Source organism: Palaemon carinicauda, chromosome 40 (genome assembly GCF_036898095.1).
Source record: "Palaemon carinicauda isolate YSFRI2023 chromosome 40, ASM3689809v2, whole genome shotgun sequence".
Taxonomy (NCBI): Eukaryota; Metazoa; Arthropoda; class Malacostraca; order Decapoda; family Palaemonidae; genus Palaemon; species Palaemon carinicauda.
This window is the reverse complement of record NC_090764.1, coordinates 42,124,491-42,144,490: the sequence shown is the minus strand read 5'-3', so window position 1 is coordinate 42,144,490 and position 20,000 is coordinate 42,124,491. Positions and strand designations below refer to the sequence as shown.

Below are 20,000 nucleotides of genomic sequence, written 5' to 3'. Positions count from 1 at the left end.
TTGCCCATCCCATCGGCTTTTGCATTAGTATATTCAGCAGGAATATAATTGATTATGCATTGCTTTCAAAGGGCCAAGTCAAATATTATACTATCCTTCATGAAACTAAAAGGAAACAAAGAGCAATTAGTGTTTTCAGACCTCTACCAATTTAAGATTGACAACATTTCACTCAAGTCTACGGACCAGGTTTTCCCTTTTTCATTATGTTGACCATGAATGAATCTACTGTATAATAATAGTAATAACAAGAATTGTGATCTTGTTCTGGATCACCTTCAAAATTTAATTGGTTCTTCCGGAGAATAATATCTATCCGTTATTAAAATTAGATGAAAACACGGCAAGAAGTTTTTTCGTAATCCTACTTATAGACAAACAAACAGTTAAATAAATAAATAAATAAAAGCAGGTCCTTTTATTACCTCCTTGGCTGACGTAATTAATAACCTGCTTCCACTTATCCTAGCGTCTGAATCTGTTTTACCAATAACTGACTTGAAGTTTGAAACAACTTCTCTTCACTAGATGGAAACTCATTTGATGACGTCATTCATAAGTAGCACTTCTCATAACAGGTATCGAGGAAGCGATGGTCCCAAAGATGTGGTAATTAAAGGAAACTCCTTTGCTCTGACTCTCCGCTTGCGAGCTAGATCTCCGGGTTTCTTGTGCTCCGTCCAAGCTGTTTCAACAAGTGAGTTCATTATTATTATTATTATTAGTAGTAGTAGTAGTAGTAGCAGTATTAGTAGTAGTAGTAGTATTGTTATTATTATTAGGCAAGTTACAAACCCATTAGGAAAAGCAGAATACTACAAGCCCTAGGGCTCCAACAGGGAAAGCTGCCCAGTGAGGAAAAGAAACAAGGAAAGCGCAAATAAACTAAATAAGTAATGAACACAAAATATAAAACATTTCGAGATCTGTAACAACGTTAAAATCTTAAAATATAAATTGTTCTTTGTTTTTTGCGATTCTGAATATGTTATATTAGATAATGTGATGAGAGTGTGATAATTTTTCAGGAATAACTTTTTCTTTCTTCTACAGAACAAGAAATCATTACGGGAGGCTTACCTGCGTGTGGTTCGTATTACTTCTTTGTTCGATATTGATTAGTTAGGATCACGATCTAGGTCCATGTTTTAGGTCTTTGAATTATAGAATACGGATTTTATATATATATATATATATATATATATATATATATATATATATATATATATATATATATACTGTATATATATATGTGTGTGTGTGTGTATATATGTATATATACAATATATATACATATATATATGTATATATACAATATATATATACATATATATATATATATATATATATATATATATATATATATATATATATATATATATATATATATATTTGATAAGCTAACTGGCGTCATATCGTTATATTTTGTCAAGTAGGGCTACTTACTTCAGAGTTATTAACTAATATTACTGCAATATTGTCATCAGTCATATTAAAAAAATATTTTAATTGAGTCGCTATTTGCGTGGTGATTAAACTCACAGCTTCGTTTTCTCCAGCTTTCATTGATAATTCTGTTGTAATGCCAGTTGTAAATACCAATCAATCAAAGTCGTTGTCCTAATAAAATGGTGTCCACAGATTTCGGGTGTGGATTAGGACCTCCTCCGCAAGAGCGTATCGTAGGGGGAACGATCTCTGCAGCTGGTCGGTGGCCTTGGGTGGGAGGGCTCGTGCCAATGGGAACGCACGACGTCTTCTGCGGCGCCACTCTCATCCACCCCAACTGGGCTGTCACGGCTGGTCACTGCGCCGCCCTGTGAGGTTTGAAGGGGTTTTTCTTATCTATTATAAACTTGTTAATTTTTGGTTTCTGAATAATTTAAGTTGTGAAGTTAATTCCGTAACATTACAAAAGGAAAAAATAGATAAAATACGAAGATAATTTCCAATTTCCTTCCGAGGTTTTTAATGAAAATTATTTATTAACATATCATTTCAAGTTTATCTTAGGAGGTGGAAAATCATATTTGATACTTCTGAAAATTCTTATTTTTATTTCTAAGTCGCTACGTATTTTTTTCTAGATATTTATATTTAATAAAAGATGTTTTTTTTTATATATTTGGTGATTTTTTTCTTTTGTTCCCTTCTAGAATGGACTAATCAAAAATTACATATTCCCGTTGATGACAAAGCGCTTCCCTTTTCTTTAGATCCTCTTTCTCTTTTTTCTCTCTTGTCAAGCTTTGTTATTCTCAGTCTACATAGAATTCCCAATGTTCCTGTAGTGTTTTTATCTTTCAAGCACTGTGATGATAATTTTTATCAAGGTTACCTATCCCTTTTCCCTCAGGGTTGAACTAAGTAATGGTATAAGTTTGCCTTCACTTTGGGCCTTCGTACTGAATCCAATAGGAGACTTGGACATATTTAAAATGTCTTAGAATGGCTGAACTTTACTAAGGAGTGGGGCTCAAGTACATATAAATTATCAAAATCAGATATCATGTTTAAGGAAAGAACATCTCGAAGTATAATGAAAAGGGTTTAAAATGGTTACAAGATGAAGGAACAGTTTGACTATAAAACTAATTTTTTAAACCTTTGCTGGTGTCTAAGATACCCCAGAGCAATGACAATTGGTCACCGAAGTTCTGCTGAACCGGATCATCAAGATATAGCTTTAATAGAAATCTTACTTGCATTATAAAGGCCAATAATTTGTATTCTACTTTCAGTATAATAGCGGAAGATGCCGATGTTGATATCATTCTCGGTGCATTTGACTTAGATAAACCAACAGCTTTTCAGCAAAGACGGAAGGTACGTAATGTTATGATATTAAGATAGTTAAGCTCTGAATGAGATTGAAAAACTTTTACAGGTCAAAAAAGTAAGGATGGTGTATTTTCTTTTGATAAAGTATCCTAAGAAATATTGGTAGTCCCATTCATTTCATATTCTCACTTCTTAGAATAAATATTAAGCTATTATGGATGGAAGGACAGTGAATAAAAGATAAAAGAGAATGGAAGTAAAATCAATATTTAGAAAAGGAGAGGAGTTGTAAATAAGTTGCAGAATTGTCTATTATTACAGAAGATACAGGGTCGATTGAGAATAGTTAATAAAAGCTCTACAAACTAGTGATCAAAATTAAGTGGTAAATGTCAGCATAGATAAAATTATGTATTTGAATGTTTTGAGATGAAATGGTTATGTGAAAAGAACGGGGAATTATAGGATGGTAAAAGCTGTTTAGAGGCAGGGTGGAGGCAGGATCTAGAAAGTGGGAGATGTTTTGGAAAGGAGGAGCCTCAATATATAAAAAATGCGAGACTGCAAGCAAGAAAGGACCTTGCATCCAAGATTAATACTATTGAAGTTCTGCGCATTTAGAGTGTATCTTCGATTCAATAATCAATTGCAGTAACTATTGTGCTCTTTTTTCCGGAGTTATCCTCTTCTAGGTAAAATTTCTTAAAGTAGAATATATACTGTATGTGTGTGTTTTTGGGAAAAAATAATATAATGAGTGAATTCAGACTAGTTTTGTCTGTACGGCATCTTCAAAAGGACTCACACGTTCTTATGCGCTATATATATATATATATATATATATATATATATATATATATATATATATATATATATATATATATATACATATATATATATATATATATATATATATATATATTTATATATATATATATATATATATATATATATAAATTTATATTTATTTCACTCAGATTGCTGCCTTACACATCCATCAAGACTACGACAATGATACCCTGAATAATGACATCGCTCTGTTGCACCTGGCATATCCTGTGACTATTTCAGAGAAGTAAGAACTTCCGGTTATATTTTAAGTTAAAAAGAGTAAAAATATTCAGAAAATTACTCTTTTAAGATGAACCAAAAATGAGGAATAAAAAGGTTATGAACCTGTTGCTGTTACTAGATTAATTCCTCACCTTGTTAATTCCCTCGCTTTATTTACAGTTTTTTTTTGGATTGTGCTTCTAGATACCTCCTAGATTTTCTCTGTTTTATTATTACCCATATTTTTCCTCTGTTAAGTAATACATCCAGCCTATAAGGCATTTCTTGAATCTCTCCCATTCTTAGCATCTTCATACATAGATACATACATACAAATGCACGCACATACGTGATACACACATATATATGCATACATACATATATATATATATATATATATATATATATATATATATATATATATATATGTGTGTGTGTGTGTGTGTGTGTGTGTGTGCATGTGTGTGTGTATAAGAGTGTATAAAAGACACATCCATATATAACATACACACACATACACACACATTATATATATATATATATATATATATATATATATATATATATATATATATATATATATATATATATATATATATATATATATAATCTGTGTTAGAGTACAGTATCTATATAAACGTTTCCACACGTACAGTATATCTGTATGTATGTAAGTGATGCATACAACTTAATATAAATCTATGTATAAGTGTATACATTCACTAAGGTATATGTATACACATCTCTCTATTACTATATAATTTTTATTTAAGTAACTTTTGACTAACGCTTAAGTTCAATTTTTATTGCGGTTGTCAAAGCGACCTATACCAAGCATCTAATACCAAGTGGTATTCTTAATGGTTGACCATTTATTTTACGCATAGCAAGACCTTTTATCCAAGGGCATTTTTGCTCTACATATGATATGGGACACTGATGCCCCTTATAACCAGTACTAAGTATACCCTTTTTGTAGGGTTTCCAAAGTGAATTTATTTTTACCAAATGGCCATTATCTATGCATAGTCAAACCAACACAACACTCCGAAACTTATTCAACATATGAAGGAATCCTGATCAACAGTCTCGGTCATTTACCTCAGTTCTCAAATGACCAGTGAACTCAACTCACTTAGAGAATACTTGGCTCAGAAATACAGTCAAACTTTTGCCTCCTTGGGCAATCTAAATCTACTGTACATCACCTTTGAGGCTTCTTTTGGCTATCCTTCCTACCTTCATTCATCTTTTATTTTCTTTTTTAAAAAAGGAAAATTAATCAACTAGGTCTATTATAATAGATGTGATAAAAAAAAGAAAAAAAAAACAATGCCAATAAAAACATATGCATACATACCATTACTCAGCTACAAGATACAAACTGTGGTCCTTCTTACGTAAGAAGGATTCATAATTTCTGTAATAAATCACAAGAAAGACTGTTGGAAAAATAGATTTTACAAGGTGATGCAACATCAATAATAATTTCAGAAAAAAAAAACAATATTTCGGACCATTGTATGGAGTGACATTTTATCTAAATATGAAAAAAAAACTTCAAGTTCCATATAAAATTAAGACTAGATTAGAATATATATGTAATCATGTATCTAACTGTCATGAATATGAGGTGCATCTACACATTAGTTTTCTCGCCATTAAATATTAATTTAACTATTATCATTTCAGAGTAGGTCCCATCTGTCTACCAACATTAGACGTAGTTCATGATGGCGTGGATGTTACGGTAGCGGGATGGGGACTTCTCCAGGAAGGTAATGTATCTGTTAATAACATGGAAGGTTTACCATTCATTTGGCAAAATATGTGATTTCATTTCATGAAGAACATTTTACAAACCATATTTTCTCTTAAAAATCATAAGATGCAGTTCGTGGTTAGTAACTGCACAATTTTATCTGTGTAAGTCTTACGAGGCTGGAATGATTATGATTAAGATTATGAATCTCATACCTGCCATGGAAGCCTTGGTATACAGTACACTCATATATCTTCAAGTATCAGTAACATATACATATATGTAACAGAAAACCTCTACACATACACGCATGAATTCACTTATATATATATATATATATATATATATATATATATATATATATATATATATATATATATATATACAGTATATATATAGTATATATATACATATATATATACTGTATATATACTGTATATATATATGTATATATATATATATATATATATATATATATATATATATATATATATATATATATATATATATATATATATACCTCATGAAACTTTCATTATCATCCCGTGGTGTGAAGAATTGATAATGTTATCTATGATTAAAGCGATATTCATTTAATCCCTATCTATTAGCAACAAATAAGCTTGTGTCGAAAGCAGATATTTCCGTTATTTATAAACACGTTATCTACGTTACATAACTAAAGTCAAAGACGGTGTTTGTCTCCAGCAGAAGTTGATGTCAATAGTGATTTTTTGTGGAGTCACAAGTGTGCCCATTCTTCATTTATCTAATGCGATTCTACCGTTAAGCATAAGTTTTTTTTTTTTTTTTTTTTTAATTGAGAAACTTATACAGTGGTTGACCTTTACAATGATTTCATAATATTTATATTTCTATCTTAACATTTATTAGAGAAAAGCTCGTAACTTATAAATAAAATCGTTACATATTCAAGTAATTTTCTGAAAAAAATAGGTTTTACATTTTCTTCTCAGTATATAGTATATCTATTATTAAAGACTCAACTCTATAAAGCCAATAATTTTCCTTTCGTTGTCAATCGATCCCAATTTGTATCCGAACCAAATTCCACTTAAGCATAAGCAGTTGAAATTGAATATCGGAGTGAGATCAAGAATGCTTGAACCAAGCTGTTATAATAACTAATGAATAAAATCCTATAACTTGCATTTTACTTGCTTTAGCACTGAATAATAGAAAATATAGCAATTAGACTAATTACAATACCACACAAGTATGTGGTTATACATGAATATGCATGAATATAACATTTATCATCATTAAATGCATTACGAAAGCTCTATAACGTCCATGGAACTTTCAGTACAGAAATGTTCAATTGCAATGTAATAACTTCATTTGCATACTGAAACGATAAATCTATTCCAGTTCTAGATGGACGCCCGTCGACTGTCCTCCATGAAGCGGAGATACAGACAGTGTCTTTCAAAGAATGCAAGAAAATCTACGGTGATAATTTGTATACTTCCATGACGTGCGCTGGAGGAGGAATGAAGGATGCATGCAAGGTGAACTAAAGAAATTATAATGAGTAATGAACAAGCATTAATATTAGGCCTTTCCTCGTGAATAGATTTTTAGTTTATACACTATGAATTTTCCTATTTCAATTACTGTATTAGTATTATCATTATTATTATTATTATTATTATTATTATTATTATTATTATTATTATTATTATTATCATTGTTATTATTATTATTATTATTATTAGCTTTTCCTACAAATTTTAATCATCTTTTTATTTCCAGTAATTATTGTACGCCTAGAAATTAAAATAGCAGCATAAGAATATTGTGGAGTTTATTGTTTATTTATTATTATTATATATATATATATTTTTTTTTTTGTAAATAGAGATAAATCCTCTGTCATTATCTACTGTATAGGGTGACAGCGGAGGGGGTTTAGTATGGCTGGCACCAAGCGGCAAATGGAAAATCCTTGGAGTTGTGTCCTGGGGACCTGGCTGTGGTCGTCCTGGATTCCCGGGGGTCTACGCATCTATTCAAAGTAAGCATTATAAGAAAGCAGTTGTGGATCTTATATATCATATATATGTATATATATATATATATATATATATATATATATATATATATATATATATATATATATATATATACATATATATATATATATATATATGTATATATATACATACATATATATATACATATATTTATATATATATATATATATATATATATATATATATATATATATATATATATATATATATATATATATATATTCATGTGCGTGCGTGTGTGTGTGTATGTAAAATTTCCATTGATATTGGTTGAATGCAAAGCTAGAAACAAAAAGTCTCCACATGTTTTAGCAGGCATCATTCAGAATATCAAGTAATTAAATTTGAATTCTATACAGAACTGGGATGAACATTGTTCTGACTAATTGCAAGACTGGCGAAAACGATTAATTTATATATTCTATTAATATCTATCGTCTAATTTAATAGATATTTTGTGTATTACTTATTATACAACCACTTTACTTTCACAATGACTCATTATCTCTGTCTTCCATCTCCCAGAATTCCTTCCGTGGATAAGAGGCTTTATTGACAAATCTAATTGCGATGCGTCGAGTGTAACGAGTCCTAAACCACCACTTGTAACAGCAACAACATCGACTACAACATCAACCACAACATCCGTCACTCAACCGCACAGGAAATGTCGTAAGTCGAACAAACCTTATTCTAAGGTGAAAAGGGAAAACGAATTGATAACATTTTTTATTTTCTTATTTAATTAAAATAAATTTCTTCAATAAATTTGGAACAGAGAGATCTGACTGAGCTAGAGACTTTCCTATTTACTTTTAGTTAACTTTAAATTATTTACCTTTACTTTCTTATAACCTCAGTTGTCTCTGAATTCGAAATTCAGCTTTTACGAAGTATATCTCTCGACAAATTCCAGGACTCTTTGTAATGAGGGTTCTGGAATGTCTACGTTTAAACAGATGATGATTTGATTCCAGTCTGGTTTCGCAGCAGCTTCAGTGGTTAAAGGGAAAGCAGGGAAATGACCTTCAAGTCAAGATTAGTTTAGTTTGCGGTCTGGTTATCTGGTCTCACTTCATACAGTATATGTAAAGCTTTGGCGTAAGAGACGACCCTTTCTAATAAGTGAAAGTAATAATGATAATAAAAACAATAATATATGACGTCCGCTGAATAATACTAATGATTTTGAGCAGTTGAAAAGAAAAATATCACCATGAATGGTTTTTCTAATTAAAAGTTTATTTAGCTACAAAACTACAAAACTACAAAACATAGAATTGATATTCTATATTAATATAACCTCGGAGAATAGTGATATAAAGTGTTATATTTTTTCATGATTTTAGACTGACATTTTTTTATCATGATCAGTATTTGGGTATAATCTATTTCTATATATATATACAGTATATATATATATATATATATATATATATATATATATATATATATATATATATATATATATATATTTATATGAAGCTTTGCATCTTCACGATTTCACTAGGTACAACTCTTGGCAAGAGTTATACCCAATGATTTGTTATTAAAATCGCAGCAATCGTGATAGCAAACAGCTTTGAGACCTTGGAGGGGAAAGTCCCTAATAAAACCTAAAGCTATGTGTGTTGCTGTCTGTTAAGTTATCCTGAAGAAACGGGCATTTAGATCTTGGAGTACAACATTTAATTCTTAAGCGAAAGAAAATATGTATATCATATTTATTACCAGGTTTAACCGTTTTAACAATTTGTTTCTCAATTCACATATATCTAGAGTGCGGGCGAATTTATAAACGTATCGTTGGAGGAGTTGAAGCGGACGTTAACGAGTACCCTTGGCAAGCAGGACTGGTGCGTGTTGGTGGAGTTAACCCTTTCTGTGGTGCCTCCATCATCGGACGTCAACATGTTCTCACTGCTGCTCATTGCACAAAAGCGTTAGTGCTATCAGTATTCTACCTTTTCACTATGTGTATCCACATTTCATCTGGTGGATTCTTAGGCAAAAATATGTCAATATAAAATTGAATCATCATTATCTTTTGCCTAACGATTGATATTCAATTGATGTGTTGTTAAAGTTTCACCACCTATTTTTGCGTTGTAGCTTGAACGTATGATATATTGAATTATAACATCCACTTCATTTTTCATTTCATAGCTTGGATATGATCCTATCATTATATTTTGACATTTCTCTTGAACATTTTACCCCTTTACTCTTTTAAACGATTTTTTTTACATTAGTGTAGAACAGACAAGTCACAATTTCTTATGGGCTGTTGATAAACATATGGGAAGAAACATGAATGATCTTGCATCAGTCCTTAGTACAAACAACTAGAAAGAAGACAAATTGTTAGTTATTATTATTATTATTATTATTATTATTATTATTATTATTATCATTATTATTATTATTATTATTATTGCATTTGTTGCAGTTGTTATTGTTATTATTTTTTTTTTAAATTCTTTATGGAAGTTACAGTTTTGCCAGTTACCTGTGTACTGAAAATGTTTTCCAAGTAACTAAATTTATTTTGCATTGTTTATGTGTTTACAGTAGTCACTAATTGTTATTGTTATTATTTCTTTTAATTCTTTATGGAAGTTACAGTTTTGCCAGTTACCTGTGTACTGAAAATATTTTCCAAGTAACTAAATTTATTTTGCACTTTTTATGTGTTTACAGTAGTCACTAATATTACCAATGATAAAGAAAATAGTTATGAATCTCCACCGTTGAAAGAAAGTTGAAGTAAAAACATAGCAGTGATAGGAAAAAAAAAACAATTAAAAGCAGTGTGGGGAAGAGGGAAAATGGAAATGCTTTTAAAACCGAAATCTATTTTCCGTCACGCCACCTTCCTCTGCTCTTTCCTAGTTTCGCAAGTGCCAGTCTTTTATCTTTTAATTTGTTCACGGGTGGCATTTTCTACTAGTGTACATGACCCGTCAAAAAAGACAGCTAAACATTTAGATAGTTGTGGACATACGCGCATATACGCAAATTCAACCCCTCCCACACCTTCCCCTTTTCTAACTACTACACGGCAGTTTGAGCAATTTGTGGGAAACTGTGCTCTCCGAATAGTTGCCGCTCAGCGTGATAGGAAATACGCATACACACACACACACCCACACACACACACACACACACACACACATATATATATATATATATATATATATATATATATATATATATATATATATATATACATATATATATGTATATATATACATATATATGTATATATATACATATATATATATATATATATATATATATATATATATATATATATATATGTATGTATATATATGCATATATGTGTGTATACTATATTTATACAGCCAAACGCTTGCTCTTTATTATATATAGAATATTATGTTTTAAATCAGTTTTTCATGCTACTGTATTGCAAAATAAGTAATTTTCGTCAATTTAATTTCAACTACAGAGGGATTTTAATTTTGATAATTAATCATGAAAGTAATTCTCCAAGATACAGGCCGCGTAACAGAAGTCTAATTGATTATCAAATTTTCCAATAAGAGATATCATTAAATGTAAGCCAAGGACAGAAGACTCCAACACATAACTATTTTGCAAGGCAATGAATGACTAGAATTACAATCTCCAATAACATCCCACTCGCAGCTTTCAAATTCTCAGCGGCTTTGGAAACCTAATGCCGGATGCTAACGATAGAAATCTGTTACCCTAATTATCCTATTTCTTCACATAGGTTTCTAAAAGCTAATTTCAAGGTTTTGTTATTTGATTTGTAACAATCTTTACTTAACTTCCATGAATGTTATTGTTATTTTAAGATTTAAAGCTATAGCTCAGATCTCGGGTTACTTTCATTACCAATGATTTGCAATAATCACTCTTCTTCCTGATTAATATTTAATAGAATTCGTTTTAAAGTGTATTTCCCCAACTTCTTGACCTTTTCTCAAGTTGTGTGACATCACGCACACACACACACACACACACAGACACACACACATACACACACACACTCACACACACACACACACATATATATGTATATATATATATATATGTATATATTTACGTATATATATATATATATATATATATATATATATTTATATATATATGTATATATATATATATATATATATATATATATATATATATATATATATATATATATATATATAGGGGTGCGCGTGTGTTTGTGTGTATGTGTGTGTGTGAGAGAGAGAGAGAGAGAGAGAGAGAGAGAGAGAGAGAGAGAGAGAGAGAGAGAGAGAGAGAGAGAGAGAGAGAGAGTGGGTAAAGGGAGGTTTTAGCTTTGCTGAGTTGTCTTCCGACAGCCCATTTTCTATTTGAAGTGAAAGCGGTCACGGTACAATTTCCTTGTGCGGTTTCATTGGTGACAATTTCTTTATGGCAATTCATATCGACAGGAAACATATTTTGTTATGATAATGATCGAAAATTAATTTCAAAATGGAATTCTGTCTCTCAGGTGGAGTCTTTGAAGACCAGAAAATCTCGTTGTTGAAGTTGTTATTATTATTATTATTATTATTATTATTATTATTATTATTATTATTATTATTATTATTATTATTATTATTATTATAAAAGGGCAAGACAGGTCTTCCATTGAAAGCCAATTATCAATCATTTGCTCAAGAAATAATATTCACACAATTGAGGAAAAATGACCGTCCAAGATTTTTGAACGGCTAAATATGAAAGCGAAAACTTTGATTTAAAACTCTCAACTTGTGGCTGCATTAATATGAAATTGATATTGGTCTTTATATAGAAGGAAAATAATACTACACATTATTCCAGAATTTTTATTCCAACTGTGACCAGTTTATGGAATGATTTTCCTAATTTTCCGGTTGAATCGTTGAAACATAAAGAGTTCAAACTTGTAAATGTTTTTCTTATGAACAAGTTAACTTGTGTCTCGTTTCATAGATTACGTAAATTATCTATTCTAACATGGTTGCTGATCTTAAGATGTTCCTTATTTCTTCTTATTATTTCTTCTCATAGATAATTTATTCGTGTTATCTCCATTTTCTTTCAGCAGTGGTCCAACTCCTTAGAACATACAACTTTACCAACTAGGGTTGTAGCTTGGCTAATAATAACAATGATAATATAAAACCTTAAGCCTCTGATACATCTTCCAGGATTCAAGATTACGAGTGGAGAGTGGAAGTACTCGTAGGTGGTCATCATACTTCCCCCAGCAGCAGTAAAACGCCCGTGTCAGCTCGGATCCCCATTGATTCGTGAGTAAAAGAACAGCGATGAATAATTGTGGCGTCACTCTTTATGATCTTTGATATTCTTTTGTTTTCTTATTTGAGGCTTATGTCAACTTGGGTAATAGAATAGGTCAATTTTTAGGTCTAGGTGTAATTTAAAAGTGATATAAATTGATATAGATATACTATTTTTCAAACTTCTTTTTTTTAGTTTACTTTTCAGATAAAACCTAACAACAGATATTTTTTGTAGATTAAGCAATAGAAAGTATTGTTAATAGTCTCCTCTGGCCAATTATTACTTTCTTTATCTGATCTTGAAAAAGTCAACCGTATGCAGATACCTAAGGAGTGGCAATGTCGAACTTATTTTGCTATCATCATTGTTGTTTTATCTTGGATATGTTTCCGGTTCTTCCGTCCTCATATTTATCTTCTTAGATTCAAACATCTTAAAAAAAGATTCTTAAAACGTTTATGTTAACATCTTTCTTTAGTCTCGTTCAGCTAGTGAAACAACAGATCCGTGGCTTTTACTTGAGACAAAAGAGATTAGAAAAAAGTTGAACAGGAAAATATAAACCAATGCAATAAGAAAGAATATATCGATAACAATGGACAGCTTCTGTTTTTTTTATAGTTTGGTATAATTTAGCAGTTCTAAAATTAAACTTGCTAAAGTTAACTTTTGTTGTGAAGTGATCGCCTTATATTTGTACAATCTCTTCATGCCTTTATAACTTCACATACGTTAGTATGCATACGGTATGAATAGAATACATTTTTCATCATATGTATATCCACTTGTCACGAATAACGTAATATAGGTTGTAATAGTTACCTTTACAAAATCTGAAAGAAGTTTATAAAATCTCGAGAAATATGAAGTTGAAGACCCCGAGAAGGCCAAGTTTTTACCAAATTGAATTTGTGATTGATCCCTTTAAACTGGTGTTAAAAAAGTTATCGACGGTGAAAAACAGATGATTTGGAATCAAAATGCTATTGATGTTATGAAAACATTCATTTAGTCCATTTATACTTCATACGTACCTCCAAGCCTTGTATTTATAAATATCCTACTTTACAAATCTTAGATGTTTCTATCATGATAATAAAAAGCGAGGCAAAATCCAATTTTACTAGACTTATGATTGTTTAAAATTAGCAGTTACTATTAATATACAGGAAAAGAGACTCAAGGGAAACCAGAAGCTCTTCTGTGCTTTTGTAGAATTAGTGAAAGCTTGTGATAAAATACCAAGAAAAGTGATGTTGGTGCTTGAGGAAGAGAAAAGTCCCCGAGAAGTTGGTTGGTTAGAATAGTAGAGATGATATACAAAAGAACAAGGAAAAAAGTAATAACAGTTGTTGGAAAACAGAAACTTTTGAAGTTAGTTAGTGTTGGATTACACCAGGGGTCAGCATTAAGCTTGTCTTTATTTGTGTTGTTCTTGGATGTAAGTGAAGGGATCAGAAATGAAGAGTTGTGGGAGATGCTATAAGCAGATGATTAGGTTATTACAGAAAAGGATGGTAGAGTGGCAGGAGACTTTGGAATGGGGTGGCTTGAGAGTAAATGTGGATAAGACTGAAGCTATGGTGAGCAGTAAGGAAGGTAGGGACAGGATAGCCATACATGAAAGTTGAGAAGTTTTAAAACAGGTAGAACAATTTAGATACTTGGGATCTACTATAAATCAGGAGGGAGGATGTGAGGCTGAAGTTGAGAATAGAATAAAAGCAGCATGAGGTAAGTGGAGGGAGGTAGCAGCTGTGGTATGTGAAAAAAAATGTCAATCAAGGTCAAGATCTATATTATTATTATTATCAAATGCTAAGCTACAACCCTAGTTGGAAAAGCAGGATGCTATAAGCCCAAGGACCCCAACAGGGAAAATAACCCAGTGAGGAATGGAAACAAGGAAAAATAAAATATTTTAAGAATAGTAACAACATTAAAATAAATATTTCCTATATAAACAATAAAAACTTCAACAAAACAAGAGGAAGAGAAACTAATGTAGATAGAACAGTGTACCCGAGTGTACTCTCAAGCAAGAGAACTCTGACCTAAGACAGTGGAGTACCATGGTACAGAGGCTATAGCACTACCCAAGACTAGAGAACAATGGTTTGATTTTGGAGTGTCCTTCTCCTAGAAGAGCTGCTTACCATAGCTAAAGAGTCTCTTCTACCCTTACCAAGGGGAAAGTAGCCACTGAACAATTACATTGCCGTAGTTAACTCCTTGGGTGAAGAAGAATTGTTTGGTAATCTCAGTGTTGTCAGGTTTATGAGGACAGAGGAGAATATGTAAAGAATAGTCCAGACTATTCGGTGTCTATGTAGGCAAAGGGAAAGAACCGTAACCAGAGATAAGGATCCAATGTAGTACTGTCTGCCCAGTCAAAGGACCCCCTATCTCAACGGGCGGCTGGTGCCCTGGCCAACCTACTACCATTACTAGCTCAGTAATAAGACCAGTATTAACATATGGATCGGAAACATGGGCTTTAGGACGAAAAGAGGAAGCAAAGCATGAGAGAACAGAGATGAGATTGCTTGAAAGATAGGAAAATGATGAAATAGAGAATGACAGGTGAAGTAAAGATTACAGAGATAAGATTGTCACTACTGAGATGGTGTGGGCACGTGTTGAGGATGGATGGCGGGGGAGGGAGTGAAGAGGGCTTGGGAGGAACCTGTTAGAAGGAAGAGATCAAGAGGGAGGTAGATAATTAGATGGCGAGATAAAGTTAAGGATGATATGGAGAGAAGAGGTTTGCTGGAAGATGGTGCTTTTGATAGAAGGCATTGAAGAGGGCGCATCAGGCAACCGACCCCTGGATGTAGGGATAACGATGGGGAAGAAGATTAATAAACATTAGAGAGAGAGAGAGAGAGAGAGAGAGAGAGAGAGAGAGAGAGAGAGAGAGAGAGAGAGAGAGAGAGAGAGAGAGAGAGAGAGAGAGTAAATAGTTAAATTGAAGAATTTCACAAAACCCAGTCACTTTGTTTTGTTTCATTTACTTTAACGAATGGTAATTATGATGAATACATTCAACGGGATACTATTCTGACCATTTGCCATAAACTGATTTTTTTCTTTTTTCAAATCATTACAGTCCACATTTTCTAGAGGACACACGTTGTCATATTGCCCATCATAAGGCGCTTTTTAAATTGTAAAAGTATGGTATAATCCTCCTGATACTAACGTTGATGCCTGTGCTTATCAAGGAACTTAAGCTATTACATTACTTTTAAACGTTATATGCTATTACCTTAGTATTCCCGATTTGCATGATTATATAGATATGCACTATATGCACATTTATGCCTTTTTCATAAGATTTTCCCATTTTAAAAGTGGTAAGACTAACAAGTAAATGTTTATTGTAGTAAAATTGTTAGATCGATAGTCTTTTCTTGACCCTAGCCAATGCTATTCCATAAACAGCTGGGTTCACTAGTTCCCAGTAGACTGGGATTGAGCCATAGACCCAGTGCTCTTCCACTAAGCTGTTGCATATAAAGAATATTCAGTGTTGGTTATCACCTACGCCTCCACACAAGGGCAAGTGTTAAGATTAGCCTCGTTATTTGGAAATCCAATTCTCCTCAGGATCATCATCTCCTCCTACGCCTATTGACGCAAAGGGCCTCTGTTAGATTTCGTCAGTCGTGTCTATCTTGAGCGTTTAAATCAATACTTCCCCATTCATCATCTCCCACTTCACGCTTCGTAGTCCTCAGCCAAGTAGACTTGGGTCTTCAAAGTCTTTCTAGAGCCTTGTGGAGCCCAGTTGAAAGTTTGGTGAAATAATCTCTCTTGGGGAGTGTGAAGAGCATGCCCTAACCATCTCCATCTACCCCTCATCATGATCTCATCCACTCGAGTAATCTCTCTTATAGTTTCATTTCTAATCCTCTCCTCCCATTCAACTCCCAATATTCTTCTGAGGGCTTTGTTCTCAAATCTTAAAAATCCGTTGGATATTGTTTCATTGTCATACCACGACTCATTTCCATGCATTAACACCGATCTCAGTAAACTGATATATAGCCTGATTTTTATATGTAATTTCAGGCGATTTGATTTCCAAATTTTAATTAACCCAAGTCTATTTAGAAAAAGAAAAACGTTGGGTTGTGATTATGTACATGACCTTTAGTCATGTGGTAAAAGGTCATGTGGTAAGATGTGGTTAATAAAGATTGAGATTTAAGGATACCATTTTTATCCCGCATGGGGAAATTCATGTAGTTCTGTGCACTTGCAAGAAGACTGTATGGCTCCGACAGTCTGAAAAGTGCCCATAAATTCCCAAGAGCGGTTGTTAATGAAGGCATAAATCTCTCTCTCTCTCTCTCTCTCTCTCTCTCTCTCTCTCTCTCTCTCTCTCTCTCTCTCTCTCTCTCTCTCTCTCAAATTTTCTATGATGGCGCAATGCTTGGATAAATTCTTCTCTCTCTCTCTCTCTCTCTCTCTCTCTCTCTCTCTCTCTCTCTCTCTCTCTCTCTCTCAATATATATATATATATATATATATATATACATATATATAAGTATATATATACATACACACACACACACACACATATATATATATATATATATATATATATATATAAAACAAGATCAAGGAAAATTATCAGAAAAAACAAAAACCTAATAAAGAAATAATTAGAAATTTAAATTCATAAAACTTCTCTAGGCATGCTGTGAATACACACACACACACACACACATATATATATATATATATATATATATATATATATATATATATATATGTATATATATATATATATATATATATATATATATATATATATATATATTGTTAGACACTTGCTCTTTATTTTATAGGGGAGATATACATCTCTCTCTCTCTCTCTCTCTCTCTCTCTCTCTCTCTCTCTCTCTCTCTCTCTCTCTCTCTCTGGTAGTGTAGTTGTAACTCTCTCATCTAGCAATCTGAAGACCCACATTCAGAAATCGGATGTCACGAGGGGAACATATGGCAACGTTCCTAAATACAGATTAAGCCTCCGTAAGGAGTCGATCTTTGGAGGTTTTATTATCTCCGTTAGTATATTTCTTAACCGAAGTATACTTTCAAGGTCAACTCTATTTCACCGATTCACGGTATCAGTAAAACTTCCGATTTAGAGTTGCACCAATTCTCGACTGGTAAGGTGTAGCCTCCTGGGTGTAGCTATAGTGAACAATTGATGGGATACACATACCTACACTTACACACGCGCTATATATATATATATATATATATATATATATATATATATATATATATATATGTGTGTGTGTGTGTGTAAATGTGAGTGCACGCGTGCGTATATGTGTGATATATTCTCATAGGGGTGTAACTAACTTACCACCGAAATCTGAAATGTGTAATCAATCAAAAGAGTCGTTATGGTTAAAATATTTCATCTTCCCTTTTTTTCTTTTCATCACTGGGCTATTTTCCCCGTTGAAGCCTCTTTTTCCAATTAGGGTTGTAGCTTAACAATTAATAATTTTAATAAGAGTTGCATTAGGCTAGTTGCCGGGCTCCCTAGGACCGTCGAGCGTTCTTTTACTACTACTCAACCAGTTCACTGAGCTTGAACTTGGTAAAAGCAAGGTAGGACGTACACGTAGAGCCTTCATCTTCAAGGTCTTGCTAAAAACAAGGTTTCCCTTTGGTGGCCTTGTCCCAGAGAGGAAAATGTGTAAGGTGATTTTTTACATCACACCTTTATCCCTTTAGCGTTTTTAGATTCTCTGAAAGTTTTAAAAGGTCTATGTTTCCAGACCCACGATAAATGGAATGGTGGGTGATAGATTAGGATTGATCCACAGACATACTGAACGTGACCCCAATTGCTAAACTACTCATATTGTGTGTAATCATCAATTTCTTTTTACATAAAAGGGAAGAGCAGATCCTCTCCTCCAAATGAATTTAAGCATTCGAGTTTCCTATCTACGTCAGATGTGTATCTCAAAGTCAACATTGGACCTCAAAAGAAGCAAGTACAATATAAACTACACACTGAAGCCTCCTTAAATAGGAGTGAAACGTTTGAATCAATCATCCCTTATTTAGGATTAATTCAGTTAATTCATTTACGATAGAAAGACTCAATCAAGGTCCTTTTCCTAACTTTTCCTTCCTCACTTCGTACCAAAACCCTGATGAGACTATTGATGAACTTTCATCTTTGAAAGAATTCCGTAAGGAATCGAGAGCATGAAAGCACCACTCACTCTGATTGAAAACGTGAGCAGAATATCTATGATTAAGATAATTACAATAATAATTTTACTCTCTTTTATTAGTGGTATCTTTCATATTTAACCTAGCAGCAATTAGGCAAAGTTTTTTTTTTTTTTTAAAGAGTAAGCATAGTTCCAAAGATTATAATGAAAAGATTATGTGTGACAATAGTAAATGTAAAAAAAATACATAAATCCAATAACTAAAGATTAAGAAAAATATATAAATCAACAAAAAAAAAAAAAAAAAAACTACATAAATTCTTAACAGTTATCCCAAAACCTCAAAGACATATAAACATTTCTTCGTGGCACCATTTAGTGGTGTGACAATCTTTTTTTAAACTAAAAGAAGAATATTCCACAGTTTGATGACGGAGACAATAAACTACCTAAAAGCTAATCATGGTGGTACCTGAGCAGTATGAAAATTCTGATTACCCGTAAGACGAGTGGATCGAGCTAATTACAGAGGCATAGGAACGAAAGTCATATCGTTTTTTTCATTTATTTATTTTTTTTTTTTATAAAGCAATACGTCATGATGAAGACTCGGGTAGGATATCATCCGCCGATATCACAGCTCATTCCTTTTGCTCGTTCTTACGACACCAACGCTGAGGGAATGTTTTCTAAAAGACAAAGATTTTGGAGATTGCAGGAATTAACGCATACGAATAATATTACAACAGTAATTGAACGTAGATATAAGAAAATTCAAGTGCAGTACTTATCTTTTTTTTCTATTAATAGATATTTATTATGTTTCTAAGTAATGTG

At 32.2% G+C, this 20,000-nt stretch overlaps 1 protein-coding gene across 1 annotated transcript in view; it reads left to right on the top strand.

Annotated features, from left to right (window-relative positions):
- LOC137631899 (transmembrane protease serine 9-like) overlaps positions 1-20,000 on the top strand; it is a 48,234-nt gene that overhangs the window by 14,565 nt on the left and 13,669 nt on the right. Inside the window, exons 4-14 of the mRNA XM_068363904.1 lie at positions 579-697; positions 1,054-1,089; positions 1,642-1,819; positions 2,742-2,826; positions 3,759-3,856; positions 5,527-5,612; positions 6,989-7,128; positions 7,511-7,634; positions 8,179-8,325; positions 9,433-9,595; positions 12,855-12,956. Of these exons, the coding sequence (XP_068220005.1) occupies positions 579-697; positions 1,054-1,089; positions 1,642-1,819; positions 2,742-2,826; positions 3,759-3,856; positions 5,527-5,612; positions 6,989-7,128; positions 7,511-7,634; positions 8,179-8,325; positions 9,433-9,595; positions 12,855-12,956 (1,278 nt within the window). The remainder of the gene's footprint in view (positions 1-578; positions 698-1,053; positions 1,090-1,641; positions 1,820-2,741; positions 2,827-3,758; positions 3,857-5,526; positions 5,613-6,988; positions 7,129-7,510; positions 7,635-8,178; positions 8,326-9,432; positions 9,596-12,854; positions 12,957-20,000) is intronic.